Source organism: Hemiscyllium ocellatum, chromosome 14 (assembly GCF_020745735.1).
Source record: "Hemiscyllium ocellatum isolate sHemOce1 chromosome 14, sHemOce1.pat.X.cur, whole genome shotgun sequence".
NCBI classification, from domain to species: Eukaryota; Metazoa; Chordata; class Chondrichthyes; order Orectolobiformes; family Hemiscylliidae; genus Hemiscyllium; species Hemiscyllium ocellatum.
In genome coordinates, this window is record NC_083414.1 from 35,200,378 (window position 1) to 35,216,101 (window position 15,724).

General features: G+C 48.3%; 1 protein-coding gene across 1 annotated transcript in view; it reads right to left on the reverse strand.

Moving 5' to 3' along the window:
* LOC132822475 (dynein axonemal heavy chain 12-like) overlaps positions 1-15,724 on the reverse strand; it is a 40,394-nt gene that overhangs the window by 11,190 nt on the left and 13,480 nt on the right. The window contains exons 6-8 of the mRNA XM_060835851.1: positions 13,871-14,116; positions 4,883-5,054; positions 1,714-2,257 (exon numbers count right to left, since the gene is read on the reverse strand). Coding sequence (XP_060691834.1) covers positions 1,714-2,257; positions 4,883-5,054; positions 13,871-14,116 — 962 coding nt within the window. The remainder of the gene's footprint in view (positions 1-1,713; positions 2,258-4,882; positions 5,055-13,870; positions 14,117-15,724) is intronic.

Here is a 15,724-nt window from a genome sequence, read left to right on the forward strand (position 1 = left end):
GTGAGAGTGCAGGGCCAACTTGCTTTGTCATGCAGAGATCTTGTCTAACAAATTTGATCCAAATTCTTGGGGAGAATTGTCTAGGTCTGTGGGTGAGGGTTGTGTAGTGGACTTCAGTAAAGCTTTTGGTAAGGTGTTGCATGGAAAACTGGTCAAGAAAGTAAGAACTTGTGAGATATGGAGCAATTTTACAAATTGGATCAAAAGTTAGTTTCGTGGCAGGAGGCAAAGGGTTGCAGGTTGAAAGTTGTTTTTGTAATTGGAAGCCTGTGACAAAAATCACTCTGGAATGTGGGTATAATTTCCATGAACAACACGTGGAATTTGAATTTGATTAATAATAAATTGGAATTAAAAGATAGTTTCAGTAATGGTGACCATGGGACTACAACATTGTTTGCTGTAAAAACACATCTGGTTCAATAATGGCCTTGTGACTATATATGATTCCACATGAACAGCAATGTGGTTGACTCAACTGTTTCTGAAATGGTCCAGCAAAGTTTAAGGGTAATTAGGGATGGGCAATAAATGCTGGGCCTGAAACCATCACCCACATTGGATGAAAGAGTGAAAAACAAAAAGCATTGTTCCCTGTCGTGCACTTTGTATAAGATGCAACCGTTGAAGAGTTTTCATTTAAAGCAGAAATGCTATCCTCATATCAATGTCAGCCAAATTGTCCACCCAAATAAAATACAACAGTTCCTCAACTCGATTGAATAGGAACTCTCCAGCATTCCTATAGAGAAATATAGAAGTATAATGGAGAGTACTTTGAGAAACCATATACAATACTGCTCTCTCAAAATAATGGAAGGTAGAACAAAAAAAGTGTTGTGGAGCTGCCAGTGTTGGACTTGGGTGGACAAAATTAAAAATCGCACAACACCAGGTTATAGTTCAAAGGGTTTATTTGCAAGTACAGAGGAACCTTGATTATCCGGCATTTGATCATCCGAATTTCAGATTATCCAAACAAGATTGCAGGGTTCCAATGCTTAGCTAAACTGTGTTATCCAGCATTCAATGATCCAAACATTTGATTATCTAATAATAATAATAAATAATTGAGGTTCCTCTGTACAAGCTTTTGAAGTACTGTACTACCTGACGAAGGAGCAGTGCTCTGAAAGCTTGTACTTCTAAATTAACCTGAAAAAAATGTTGATTCATTTGAATCTAATATCACGGTGTCATGTAAGTCAAGTTGCACACTCTCAATAACTACAATTATAGGTCTGAGTTACTACTTACTGAAGCTTGAAGTCTCCAAAAGACTGTTTTATAGTGCACTATTGCCTACAGGCTTTTAAGAAGCCGACTTAATTTTGGTGGATATCTTTTTATCCACCTACGAAAGATGTCATAAACTTTGTTCTTCCGGCTAGTTGACTCCCATATTCTCTTATTCTATTAGCAAAAAAAAATCACAATTCTACGCCCTTCTGTGTTTTTCAGTGATGAGTCTCTTAGCAAGCTATTCTTATAATGAGTTTTGGAGGACCAAAGACCATCAGCTTCCCAATTTCAATGTGTGGCTGCACATTCAGTCATTAGAGGTTCCTATCTAATTGTTTCTTATAATGGTGAGCACTGATGACTGCAGGATGCTGGCATTATTAATTGTAGTTGACCATGTATCTATCACACAGCCATTGTGAAGTACCCATTTCTATAATATTGGAATATGGAAACTCTTTCAGTACCTACCATGTTGTCTCTAATGACTGATGGTGTCCATCCTTCAGAGGAAAATTGAGGATGAATTTTGTTTTCATGAGGGCAATCAAAGCATCGATGGATATCATATCCATAACTGAACAACATCCTCAACATGACTTCATCGTTTAATGCATATTGCAGAGCAGATGGAAAGTGAGTTGTGTTCACTCTGCAATAGTAGTTTACATTGGACCCATGGCGAAGAAGCAAGTTTATAAGTTTATAATTGCCCAGTCTCAGAGCTAGCTGAAGACAATTGATAGGATCTTGGTTTGGTAGCGCTCCTGCCTCCAGGAGGAGTCGAGTAGAATAGACATCATTATTTGAGACAGCAAAATAGAGAGCAGATTTCCTGTGATCATCATAACTTCTTCGAAGCCTCGGACTGAGCATGAAATTAACATCAAAATGGAACTGCAGAAGTAACTTGAGACATTCTGGGTGACCACCTGCTGCTGCAGAGTGCACTGGACTTATCCCACTCTCTTTGATAGCAGAGTAATCTGTAACTGGGATCAACTGCTTCAATGATCTATTGAAGTCAAGATGAATAAATTTTAACAATTAAGAAAAACTGCAAATCATAGAAATTAGCAATAAATATAACATTTTAGAGGTACCCAGAGGATCCACCATTACCCAAAAGATTGCAGGGTAAGTAATATTTCAGGTTTATACCCTTAATCAATCATACATAAGGTCTAACATTTAAGCATTGCTATGATCCTGGACAAAACTACCAATTTGTGTTAAAATCTGGCTAAGGTCCAGTCACATTTTTATACAGTAGGTACAGTATGAGACCAAGAGGACCCACAAAGTGAATATATCTGCAAAGTCCCACAGTTTTTAGCAAATAACAATAGGTTTTACAACATTACAGCAGCAATACAATCTACAATGCATGTAAATTTATATTCTAGAGGACCAGAATTAACATGGTAAAAATGGATAATGTACTAATCGAATACCCCACACCCCAGATCAAATAATATAAGTATAAAAGTAAGATCCCACAAATTTCTCAGTAATTCACTGGCGATGTCATTGACACAGTCGGTTATCAAATCTTGTTAGATTTCACAAGGGATTAAATCTTCAATAATGTTGATGTGGCCTTGCAGCTTCCCAACAAGAGCCATTCCATCAGAGATTACTTCAATGACAGCTCCCATTCTGGTCAGTTAACCTTCCTTCCTGGATCTACACTCCTCTGGACTCCAGAAACTGCACTTCACTACATGATTGATGAACTGGGGACATTGTTCTAAAGTGTGAACTTTCAGAACATGTATTGGCTGTAACGTGATTCATTGCCAACACCTTAAGCACTGTTTCTAAAGAGTAATTTTTCTATAACACGGGGTTGCATAAGAATGCAACCATCACATTATAGAAGATCTACTTGTACTTTATTTTCGACAGATGTTGAGCAACAAATTGTAATTAAGTGCAGCAGTGATCCCCCGCCTCTGAGCCAGAAACTGTTGATTTAAAGACCATGTTTTGGTAAAGGAAGAAGTGCTCACAACGTGATTCAACAGTTTGAAAAGCATCCTGCTGATCTTTCCAATATGCCCGATTAATCCGGAAAAATGGAAAATAGTATTTGTGTGAATATAAAATGAACAGTTCCCAGTTAAGGCACCCAACATAGGAGAGTTCAGATGAATGGTCAGTGACCTAAAATGTTGGCAAAAGTGAGGACTGCAGATGCTGGAAATCAGAGTCTAGATTAGAGTGGTGCTGGAAAAGCACAGTAGGTCAGGCAGCACTACTCTAATCTAGACTTAAAATGTTGGGCTAGATCTTCTGGTTAGTTGTGATGCTGAAGCAACCATCGCTCACTGCAAAGATAAATACACGTCTGGCATTTTGGGTCCTTGTAACTGAGTCTTCTAGTTTGCAGTGGTCAAGATCTGAGGGAAACTCCAATGAGAGGACTCAACTGTTCATCACTGACCTGCACCAGAAATCAGCAGTGGGACAACACTGGGGTGAGTATCTTGCTAAGTACTGTGCAGCAGGCCCTAGAGACTGACACTAAGGTCAGGGTTGGGGACTTTTTTTTGGGGGGGGGGGGCTCAGGCAATGCAACGACATCAATTGGAAGATTACACTTCTCATGCCATTACTGAGCATGTGCACATCAGGATCTACAAAGGCACTTGAAGTGCAATTGAGGCAATACCTCATTTTTGCTGTTGATGGTATTGGAAGATCCAGCCAATTATCTAGTTGACTTTTCAGATGCTGAGTAATGCCAGCATTCCTGTTTTTATTTCACTATTGGTAGAGTTGAGTCGGAAGAAACAAAGAAGTTCCACAGTTAAATGTTTCTTAGATTGACATCAAGAGCTGCCAACTCTACTAAAAGAAAGGAAGTGCCTTGTGCAGAGTTATTTATGAAAAAGAAAGCAGAGACAATTTGCCTGAGATTTCTGTGAAGTGTTCTAGGTTCTTGCAGACAAATATAGGTTCCAAGGGGGTACTATTTGAAAACTGGAAATTAATATCGTCAGGCCACAGTGAATTGATTGTAAATAATCACTGTCCTTTTACTACTGTTACTGTGCCTTGAAATTTGTACAGAAGGTATTAATTATGAAGTTAGAAGAATATTATGATGTCCTGAACAATGGATGACACAATAGACAAAAAAGTTGACAGTGCCTGCTGATTAATATAAGGGTTACTTGGAGAAGCAGCCTCTGAATACACCCATGGTTTCCATTCACATCAGGCACTTTCGACTACTAGGGTTCTACTAGTCTGGTCCAGATCTTCATATATATGACTAAACCAGGATAAAGTTTCTTGCGAAGTTGAAATGAATAACTAAGCAATAAATCCAGCTTGACTGGAATTTCTTTAGGGCCAAGTAAGATGCATAAATAAAGGCCTTGAAAATGTTCTTTTTACCAGAATCTCAAATGTGAAGTCAAAATCATTATGAAGGAAAGTAAAAGGAACAAGCCAATTTTCAACTTACCCCACTGTAACTGAAAATACAAACATAGTCACAGTATTTTAACCTTAATCAACCAACACTTTTTAAAAATGTTAGCAAACTTTAACTGAGATTTCTATTTGAACTAAGGAAAATAAAATCACCACTGTAGCTATTTTCTGTCCAATGTATTTTTCTGAGACTTACTCATAATGCCCTTTGTATGATGCCCTGTGAATCGGCAGGTGACCAGAATTTTTAGGAACATTGGCATCAGCCCCATATTCCAATAGGAGTGCCAGGCATTCTGAGTCTGCAATTGCAGCGGCCTCAAATAACACAGACATCCCATCAGAAGCTTGAGAAAGGACATCAGCACCTGTGAAAGAAAAACAAATTAGATTGAAGTACAGTGAGGCTGAATAATAACAAGGTGTGGATATTTTTACATTCTTATTTCACTGATTTGTACTCATGAACATTCATCCATAGGAATGTATCCCTTTTTTGTCAGCTGTAACAGAGTAATGTGAAATGAGTTGGAACAAATCCAATTTCCAAAGAATTAGAATCTGCAGCGTATATGTTCCTAAAACTAAGCACTGAAGACAGTTTGAAGCCATAAAGTGTTGTCATTAGAAAGGGACCATTGTAGCATATGGTGTTACCCCTGACTAGCACAGACCAAGCATCTTCCTACTGTAGAGTCATCAATTTGTAGCCTTACAGCAACTGTAAGTTTGGGAGATAGGTTGGAAGGAGAAATAACCTTTATCAAAAGTTGGATCTGCTGGTGAAGGTTGCAGTGGTAAAATTGAATATGCTTCTATGACACATTTCCTTACTACTTCACTGTGCACCCCATTTTAAAATAAAACTTCAATGATTTTGGACAGTGATTTATCCCTTCATTCCATGTTAAAATATATGGAATGCCAAACCTATCAAAGTTCCAAACATCAACTATTTTACCTATTTCAGTATCAGGCAAAATATACAAATATACTTAGACAAACTGTTGCAGAATAAAATGTGCTTTAATGATGAATGAAAGTACCAAAACCACAACAGATAGATATTAATAGCTTCAAAGTCTATATATCATACATAACCCTAAAATTTGTTTTATTAATTAGCTGATTGATAAAAGATAGAGAAAAGAGGTATGTTGTATGTTGTGACAGGTTGTATACTCCAGGGATCTGTACTGGTTATTTACCTCAGCTTTACATCATATGTATCATTGATGTGAATGAAATAATAGAGATTATGTAACCACGTTTGCAGCTACTAAATTAGAGGGAACAGTAAGTTGCAAAGATTTGTGCAAGACGTTATAAGGCAACTCAACCAGTTGAAGTTAATGAGCAGACATGTGGCTGCTCTGGGACTCGCTGCTTGTACACTGCTATTCTGGGACTCACTGCCCGTGTGCTGCTCTGGGACTCACTGTCCATGTGCTGCTCTGGGACTCACTGCCCGTGTGCTACTCGGGGACTCACTGCCCGTGTGCTGCTCTGGGACCCACTACCGATGTGCTACTCTGGGACTCACTGCCCGTGTGCTACTCTGGGACTCACTGCCCATGTGCTACTCTGGGACCCACTACCCGTGTGCTGCTCTGGGACCCACTACCGATGTGCTACTATGGGACTCACTGCCCGTGTGCTAGTCTGGGACTCACTGCCCGTGTGCTAGTCTGGGACTCACTGCCCGTGTGCTACTATGGGACTCACTGCCCGTGTGCTACTATGGGACTCACTACCCGTGTGCTGCTCTGGGACTCACTACCCGTGTGCTGCTCTGGGACTCACTGCCCGTGTGCTACTCTGGGACCCACGACCCGTGTGCTGCTCTGCGACCCACTACCGATGTGCTACTATGGGACTCATTGCCCGTGTGCTACTATGGGACTCACTGCCCGTGTGCTGCTCTGGGACTCACTGCCCGAGTGCTGCTCTGGGACTCACTACCCGTGTGCTGCTCTGGGACTCACTGCCCGTGTGCTACTCTGGGACTCACTGCCCGTGTGCTACTCTGGGACTCACTACCCGTGTGCTGCTCTGGGACTCACTGCCCATGTGCTACTATGGGACTTACTGCCCGTGTGCTGCTCTGGGACTCACTGCCCGTGTGCTACTCTGGGACTCACTGCCCATGTGTTACTCTGGGACTCACTGCCCATGTGTTACTCTGGGACTCACTACCAGTGTGCTGCTCTGGGACTCACTACCCGTGTGCTGCTCTGGGACTCACTGCCTGTGTGCTACTCTGGGACCCGGCACCCATTTGCTGCTCTGGGACTCACTACCCATGTACTGCTCTGGGACTCGCTGCCCACATACTGCTCTGGGACTTGCTGCCCACAAATTGCTCTGGGACACACTGCCAACATAATGCTCTGGGACTCGCTGCCCGCACACTGCTCTGGGACTCGCTGCCTGTGTGCTGCTCTGGGACCCACTATCCATGTGCTAATCTGGGATTCACTGCCCATGTGTTACTATGGGACTCACTGCCCATGTGCTATCAGGGTCTCACTGCCTATGTGCTGCTCTGGGACCCACTACCCATATGCTACTCTGGGACTCACTGCCTGTGTGCTACGCTGGGACTCACTACCCACGCGCTACTCTGGGACCCGCTCTCCGTGTGCTACTCTGGGACTCACTGCCCGTCTGCTACTCGTTCTCACTGCCTGTGTGCTGCTCTGGGACCCACTATCCATGTGCTACTCTGGGACTCACTGCCCGTGTGTTACTCTGGGACTCACTGACCGTGTGCTACTCTGGGACTCACTGCCCGTGTGCTGCTCTGGGACCCACTACCCGTGTGCTGCTCTGGGACCCACTACCCATGTGCTAATCTGGGACTCACTACCTATGTGCTAATCTGGGACTCACTACCTATGTGCAACTCTGGGTCTCATTGCCCGTGTGCTGCTCTGGGACTCACTGCCCATTTGCTACTCTGGGACTCACTGCCCGTGTGCTGCTCTGGGACTCACTGCCCGTGTGCTACTCTGGGACTCACTGCCCGTGTGCTACTCTGGGACTCACTGCCTGTGTGCTACTCTGGGACTAGCGCCCGTGTGCTGCTCTGGGACCCACTATGATGTGCTACTCTGGGAATCACTGCCCGTCTGCTACTCTGGGACTCGCTGCCCGTGTGCTACTCTGGGACTCACTGCCCGTGTGCTGTTCTGGGACTCACTGCCTGTGTGCTGCTCTGGGACCCGGTACCCATTTGCTGCTCTGGGACTCACTGCCCATGTACTGCTCTGGGACCCGCTGCCCACATACTGCTCTGGGACTTGCTGCTCACACATTGCTCTGGGACACACTGCCAACATAATGCCCTGGGACTCGCTGCCCGTACACTGCTCTGGGACTCGCTGCCCACTCACTGCTCTGGGAAGTGCTGCCCACACACTGCTCTGGGACTCACTGCCTGTGTGCTGCTCTGGGACCCACTATCCATGTGCTACTCTGGGACTCACTGCCCGTGTGCTACTCTGGGACTCACTGCCCGTGTGCTGCTCTGGGACTCACTACCAGTGTGCTGCTCTGGGACTCACTACCAGTGTGCTGCTCTGGGACTCACTACCAGTGTGCTGCTCTGGGACTCACTACCCGTGTGCTACTCTGGGACTCACTGCCCGTGTGCTACTCTGGGACTCACTGCCCGTGTGCTACTCTGGGACTCACTGCCCGTGTGCTGCTCTGGGACTCACTGCCCGTGTGCTGCTCTGGGACTCACTGCCCGTGTGCTGCTCTGGGACTCACTGCCCGTGTGCTGCTCTGGGACTCACTGCCCGTGTGCTGCTCTGGGACTCACTACCCGTGTGCTGCTCTGGGACTCACTACCCGTGTGCTGCTCTGGGACTCACTGCCTGTGTGCTGCTCTGGGACCCGGTACCCATTTGCTGCCCTGGGACTCACTGCCCATGTACTGCTCTGGGACTCGCTGCCCACACATTGCTCTGGGACACACTGCCAACATAATGCTCTGGGACTTGCAGCCCGCACACTGCTCTGGGACTCGCTGCCCACACACTGCTCTGAGAAGTGCTGCCCACACACTGCTCTAGGACTCACTGCCTGTGTGCTGCTCTGGGACCCACTATCCATGTGCTAATCTGGGATTCACTGCCCATGTGTTACTATGGGACTCACTGCCCATGTACTATCTGGGTCTCACTGCCTATGTGCTGCTCTGGGACCCACTACCCATGTGCTACTCTGGGACTCACTGCCCGTGTGCTACGCTGGGACTCACTACCCACGCGCTACTCTGGGACTCACTGCCCATGTACTGCTCTGGGACCCGCTCTCCGTGTGCTATCTGGGACTCACTGCCCATCTGCTACTCAGTCTCACTGCCTGTGTGCTGCTCTGGGACCCACGATCCATGTGCTACTCTGGGACTCACTGCCCATGTGTTACTCTGGGACTCACTGCGTGTGTGCTGCTCTGGGACTCACTGCCCGTGTGCTATTCTGGGACTCACTGCCCGTGTGCTATTCTGGGACTCACTGCCCGTGTGCTACTCTGGGACTCACTGCCCGTGTGCTACTCTGGGACTAGTTGCCTGTGTGCTACTCTGGGACCCACTACACGTGTGCTACTCTGGGACCCACTACACGTGTGCTACTCTGGGACCCACTACACGTGTGCTACTCTGGGACTCACTACCGATGTGCTACTATGGAACTCACTGCCCATGTGCTGCTCTGGGACTCACTACCCGTGTGCTGCTCTGGGACTCAATACCCGTGTGCTGCTCTGGGACTTACTGCCTGTGTGCTACTCTGGGACTCACTGCCCGTGTGCTACTATGGGACTCACTACCCGTGTGCTACTCTGGGACTCACTACCCGTGTGCTGCTCTGGGACTCACTACCCGTGTGCTGCTCTGGGACTCACTACCCGTGTGCTACTATGGCACTTCTTGCCCATGTGCTACTATGGGACACTGCCCGTGTGCTACTATGGGACTCACTACCCATGTGCTGCTCTGGGACCGACTGCCCATGTGTGCTGCTCTGGGACGCACGACCCATGTGCTACTCTGAGACTCACTGCCCATGTACTGCTCTGGGACTCGCTGCCCGCACACTGCTCTGGGACTCGCTGACCACGCACTGCTCTGGGAAGCGCTGCCCACACACTGCTCTAGGACTCACTGCCTGTGTGCTGCTCTGGGACCCACTGCCCATGTGCTACTATGGGACTCACTGCCCGTGTGCTATGCTGGGACTCACTACCCATGTACTGCTCTGGGACCCGCTCTCCGTGTGCTACTCTGGGACTCACTGCCCGTCTGCTACTCGGTCTCACTGCCTGTGTGCTGCTCTGGGACCCACTACCCATGTGCTACTCTGGGACTCATTGCCCATGTGTTACTCTGGGACTCACTGCCCGTGTGCTGCTCTGGGACCCACTACCCATGTGCTGCTCTGGGACTCACTGCCCATTTGCTACTCTGGGACTCACTGCCTGTGTGCTACTCTGGGACTAGCTGCCTGTGTGCTACTCTGGGACTCACTGCCCGTGTGCTGCTCTGGGACTCACTGCCCATTTGCTACTCTGGGACTCACTGCCTGTGTGCTACTCTGGGACTCACTGCCCGTGTGCTGCCCTGGGACTCACTGCCCGTGTGCTACTCTGGGACTAGCTGCCTGTGTGCTACTCTGGGACTCACTGCCCGTGTGCTGCTCTGGGACCCACTACCCATGTGCTACTCTGGGACTCACTGCCCGTGTGCTACTCTGGGACTCACTGCCCGTGTGCTACTCTGGGACTCACTGCCCGTGTGCTGCTCTGGGACTCACTGCCCGTGTGCTGCTCTGGGACTGACTGCCCGTGTGCTGCTCTGGGACTGACTGCCCGTGTGCTGCTCTGGGACTCACTGCCCACTCACTGCTCTGGGACTCGCTGCCCACACACTGCTCTGGGACTCGCTGCCCACACACTGCTCTGGGACTCGCTGCCCACACACTGCTCTGGGACTCGCTGCCCACACACTGCTCTGGGAATCGCTGCCCGCACATTGCTCTAGGACTCACTGCATGCACACTGCTCTGGAATCACTGCCTGTGTGCTGCTCTGGGACTCATTGCCCTCGCGCTGCTCTGGGAATCACTGCCTGCACACCGCTATGTGACTCCCTGCCTGCACACTGCTCTGGGACTCGCTGCCCACTCACTGCTCTGGGACTCGCTGCCCACACACTGCTCTGGGACTCGCTGCCCACACACTGCTCTGGGACTCGCTGCCCACACACTGCTCTGGGACTCGCTGCCCACACACTGCTCTGGGACTCGCTGCCCACACACTGCTCTGGGACTCGCTGCCCACACACTGCTCTGGGACTCGCTGCCCACACACTGCTCTGGGACTCGCTGCCCACACACTGCTCTGGGACTCGCTGCCCACACACTGCTCTGGGAATCGCTGCCCGCACACTGCTCTGGGAATCGCTGCCCGCACACTGCTCTGGGAATCGCTGCCCGCACACTGCTCTGGGACTCCCTGCATGCACACTGCTCTGGAATCACTGCCTGTGTGCTGCTCTGGGAATCACTGCCTGCACACCGCTATGTGACTCCCTGCCTGCACACTGCTCTGGTACTCGCTGCCCACACGCTGCTCTGGGACTCGCTGCCCGCGTGCTGCTCTGGGATGACTTCCTGTGAACTGCTCTGGGATTACTGCCTGCACACTGCTCTGGGTCTCACTGCCTGTGTGCTGCTCTGGCACCCACTACCCATGTGCTACTCTGGGACTCACTGCCCGTGTGCTACTCTGGGTCTCACTGCCCGTGTGCTACTCTGGGACCCACTACCTATGTGCTGTTCTGAGACTTGCTGCCTGTGCACTGTTCTGAGACTCTCTGCCTGTGCACTGCTCTGAGACTCTCTGCCTGTGCACTGCTCTGAGACTCGCTGCCTTGTGCACTGCTCTGAGACTCGCTGCCTGTGCACTGCTCTGAGACTGACTGCCTGTGCACTGCTGTGAGACTCACTGCCTGTGCACTGCTCTGAGACTCTCTGCCTGTGCACTGCTCTGAGACTCACTGCCTGTGCACTGCTCTGAGACTCTCCCTGTGCACTGCTCTGAGACTCTCTGCCTGTGCACTGCTCTGAGACTTGCTGCCTGTCCACTGCTCTGAGACTGACTGTCAGTGCACTGCTCTGAGACTCACTGCCTGTGCACTGCTGTGAGACTCACTGCCTGTGCACTGCTGTGAGACTCACTGCCTGTGCACTGCTGTGAGACTCACTGCCTGTGCACTGCTCTGAGACTGACTGTCCGTGCACTGCTCTGACACTCACTGCCTGCGCACTGCTCTGAGACTGACTGCCCGTGCACTGCTCTGAGACTCTCTGCCTGTGCACTGCTCTGAGACTGACTGCCCGTGCACTGCTCTGAGACTGACTGTCCGTGCACTGCTCTGAGACTCACTGACCGTGCACTGCTCTGAGACTCACTGACCGTGCACTGCTCTGAGACTCACTCCCCGTGCACTGTTCTGAGACTCGCTGCCCATGCGCTGCTCTGAGACTGACTGTCCGTGCACTGCTCTGAGACTCACTGCCTGTGCACTGTTCTGAGACTCACTGCCCATGCACTGCTCTGAGACTGACTGCCCGTGCACTGCTCTGAGACTCGTTGCCTGTGCACTGCTCTGAGACTCTCTGCCTGTGCACTGCTCTGAGACTGACTGCCCGTGCACAGCTCTGAGACTCTCTGCCTGTGCTCTGCTCTGAGACTCTCTGCCTGTGCTCTGCTCTGAGACTGACTGCCCGTGCACTGCTCTGAGACTTGCTGCCCGTGCACTGCTCTGAGACTCTCTGCCTGTGCTCTGCTCTGAGACTGACTGCCCGTGCACTGCTCTGACTGACTGCCCATGCATTGCTCTGAGACTGACTGCCCGTGCACTGCTCTGAGATTCTCTGCCTGTGCACTGCTCTGAGATTCTCTGCCTATGCACTGTTCTGAGACTGACTGCCCGTGCACTGCTCTGAGACTCTTTGCCTGTGCACGGCTCTGAGACTGACTGCCCGTGCACTGCTCTGAGACTCTCTGCCTGTGCACTGCTCTGAGATTCTCTGCCTATGCACTGTTCTGAGACTCTCTGCCTGTGCACTGCTCTGAGATTCTCTGCCTATGCACTGTTCTGAGACTGACTGCCTGTGCAATGCTCTGAGACTCTTTGCCTGTGCACGGCTCTGAGACTGACTGCCCGTGCACTGCTCTGAGACTCTCTGCCCGTGCACTGTGGCGAGACTCTCTGCCTGTGCACTGCTGTGAGACTCTCTGCCTGTGCACTGCTCTGAGACTGACTGCCCGTGCACTGCTGTGAGACTCTCTGCCTATGCACTGCTCTGAGACTGACTGCCCGTACACTGCTGTGAGACTCTCTGCCTATGCACTGCTCTGAGACTGGCTGCCCGTGCGCTGTTCTGAGACTCACTGTCCACACCCTGCTGCTCTGGGACTCGCTGCCCACATGCTGCTGTTCTGAGACTCATCGACCACTCTCTGCTCTGGCACTCCTTGCCTGCACACTGTTCTGGGTGCCTTGCCATACAATTGCAGCTGTTTCTGCATTCCTGAAGCTGGATTAATAATAGTGGCACCAAGATGAGGCCCTTCAGTGGCCATTATTTCATCGTTTGAAGCCCTTAACAGGCAGTGGGCCGATGTGCCTTCCCACCCATAACCTAATTCTGGTCAGGGTGGGAAGGAAGCAGGGTTCAGGTACATTGTCATTCAGGTTGATTAAATCCCGTTCCACCTCCTAACTCACCACCACAGAGAGTAGAGTTCCTCAGCATTCCACTACAGGATGTTTCTTGTGTTATGTCCATTTCCATTATAGATTAATTTCAGGGATTGAGTGCCATGATTTCCTACTTACTTAATAATTTATTTTTTACTTGTTTTTTTTGGGTCAGGTGACAGCTGGGATGGGAGATGATTACCCAGATGGAGTCTTTTCACATCTAGCAATTCCTGTGTTCCTCTTGATGATATAGTGATGCTCTGTCTCTCAGCTAGGGTCAAGCAAGACATTAAAACTTGTCTTATTGAGCTTCAATTGACAGTAGATCACTGCTTTTGGTTTTAACTATCAGGTACTTCTTCAGAAAAGTGACAAGACCCGTAGATGATAAGCTGTGCAAATTACCTTTTTGGAGTAGGAGTTTCACCACTTCAGTATGTCCATTCTGTGCAGCAAGAGCTAATGGGGTGAGTCCAAAGGCACTTCTGGGGTCTATAGCCGCTCCAGCATGAATCAGTAAATCCACGAAATCCTTGCTGCCCAGTTTGGCTGCTTCATGCAGGGCTGTCCTCTTATTAATGCATTCCAAATTCACAGCTGCTCCAAAACGTAACAGCAGCGTGGCAACGTCTAGACTTCCATTTCTTATAGCTTTGAAAGGAGAAAATAGGTCTCACTGACTTGGCAGCATTCAGAGTTCGACTAACAAGACTGCAAGTAGTAAGTGTTTAACAATACACTGATTACTACTGATTCTGATCAATTTAGAAATGAATTGCTCTGGTATCTAAAACATTCCTGTCTGATTATTAACTATTATATCCTTTATACAACCTGTTTCCTGCGTTCTTTTAATTACTGTCATGGGATCTTTTACATCCATATAACTAAGCAGTTGAGCCATGACGTATGCTTCATTGGAAAGAACAGTACAATATAAGATTAAAACATAACCAACTATAAAACTGGTCTCCTTTGCTGTACTATTGTATAGTAGGGAATTGGTTAGCTCAGTTGGCTGGTTGGCTGGTTTGTGATGCAGAGGAAATTGAACCCACACTGATTGAGGCTACCATGAAGAATTCTCTTTCTGAACTATTCCCCTTGCCTGTGGTGAAGCAATCCTTAGGATAAAGCACAAGTTGTTTCTCTCTGAGAGAGCAGCCCTGGGGTCTGGTAGAACAATGGTGATTTTACATTCTTTTTTACTGTATTAAACTTAGGAGAAAACAAAATCAAGACTCAGAGAATTAGCAACTATTTAATCCTAGTGATGCTGACATTAAACCAACTTTGAGGAACAGTTGAGGAGTGGCAGATGGAGTCTAATTTAGATAAATGTGAGGTGCTGCATTTTGGAAAGGCAAATCAGGGCAGGACTTATACATTTAATGGTAAGGTCCTGGGGACTGTTGCTGAACAAAGACACCTTGGAGTGTAGGCTCCGAGTTCCTTGAAAGTAGGGTCACAAGTAGACAGGATAGTGAAGAAGGCATTTGGTAAGCTTGCCTTTATTGGTCAGTACATTGAGTATATAAGTTGGGAGGTCATACTGCAGCTGTATAGTACATTAGTTAGGCCACTTTTGGACTAATGCATTCAATTCTGGTTTCTCTGCTATAGGAAGGATGTGAGACTTGCAAGAGTTCAGAAAAGATTTACTAGGATGTTTCCAGGGTTGGAGGGTTTGAGTTACAAGAGCCTGAATAGGCTGGGGCTATTTTACCTTCAGCGCTGTGGCTGAGGGGTTACCTTATAGAGGTTCATAAAATCATGAGGGGCATGGATAGGGTGAATAGCCAAGGTCTTTTCTCCAGGGTGGAGGAGTCCAAAACTAGAGGGCATAGGTTTAAGGTGAGAGGGGAAAGATTTAAACAGGACCTTTGGGGCAACATTTTCACGCAGAGGGTAGTGCATGTGTGAAATGAGCTGCCAGAGGAAGTGATGAAGGCCAGTACAATTACAACATTTAAAAGGCATCTGGATGGGTATATGAACAGGAAGGGTTAAGAGGTATATGGACCAAATACTGTTAAAAGGGACTGTAATTACTTTTGGATATCTGGTCAGCATGGACGAGTTGAACTGAAGGGTCAGTTTCCATGCTGTGCATCTCTATGACTCCATGAGCATTTCTGGGGGTGAGTTCAGGTTCATAAAAAAAATGGAAAAAGTAGAAGCAGAAGGAAGTGGCAGAGATTATTAAAGTTTCCAGAACAAGTAATAGAACAGACAGTATGGAAAGGATCAGAAAATGAA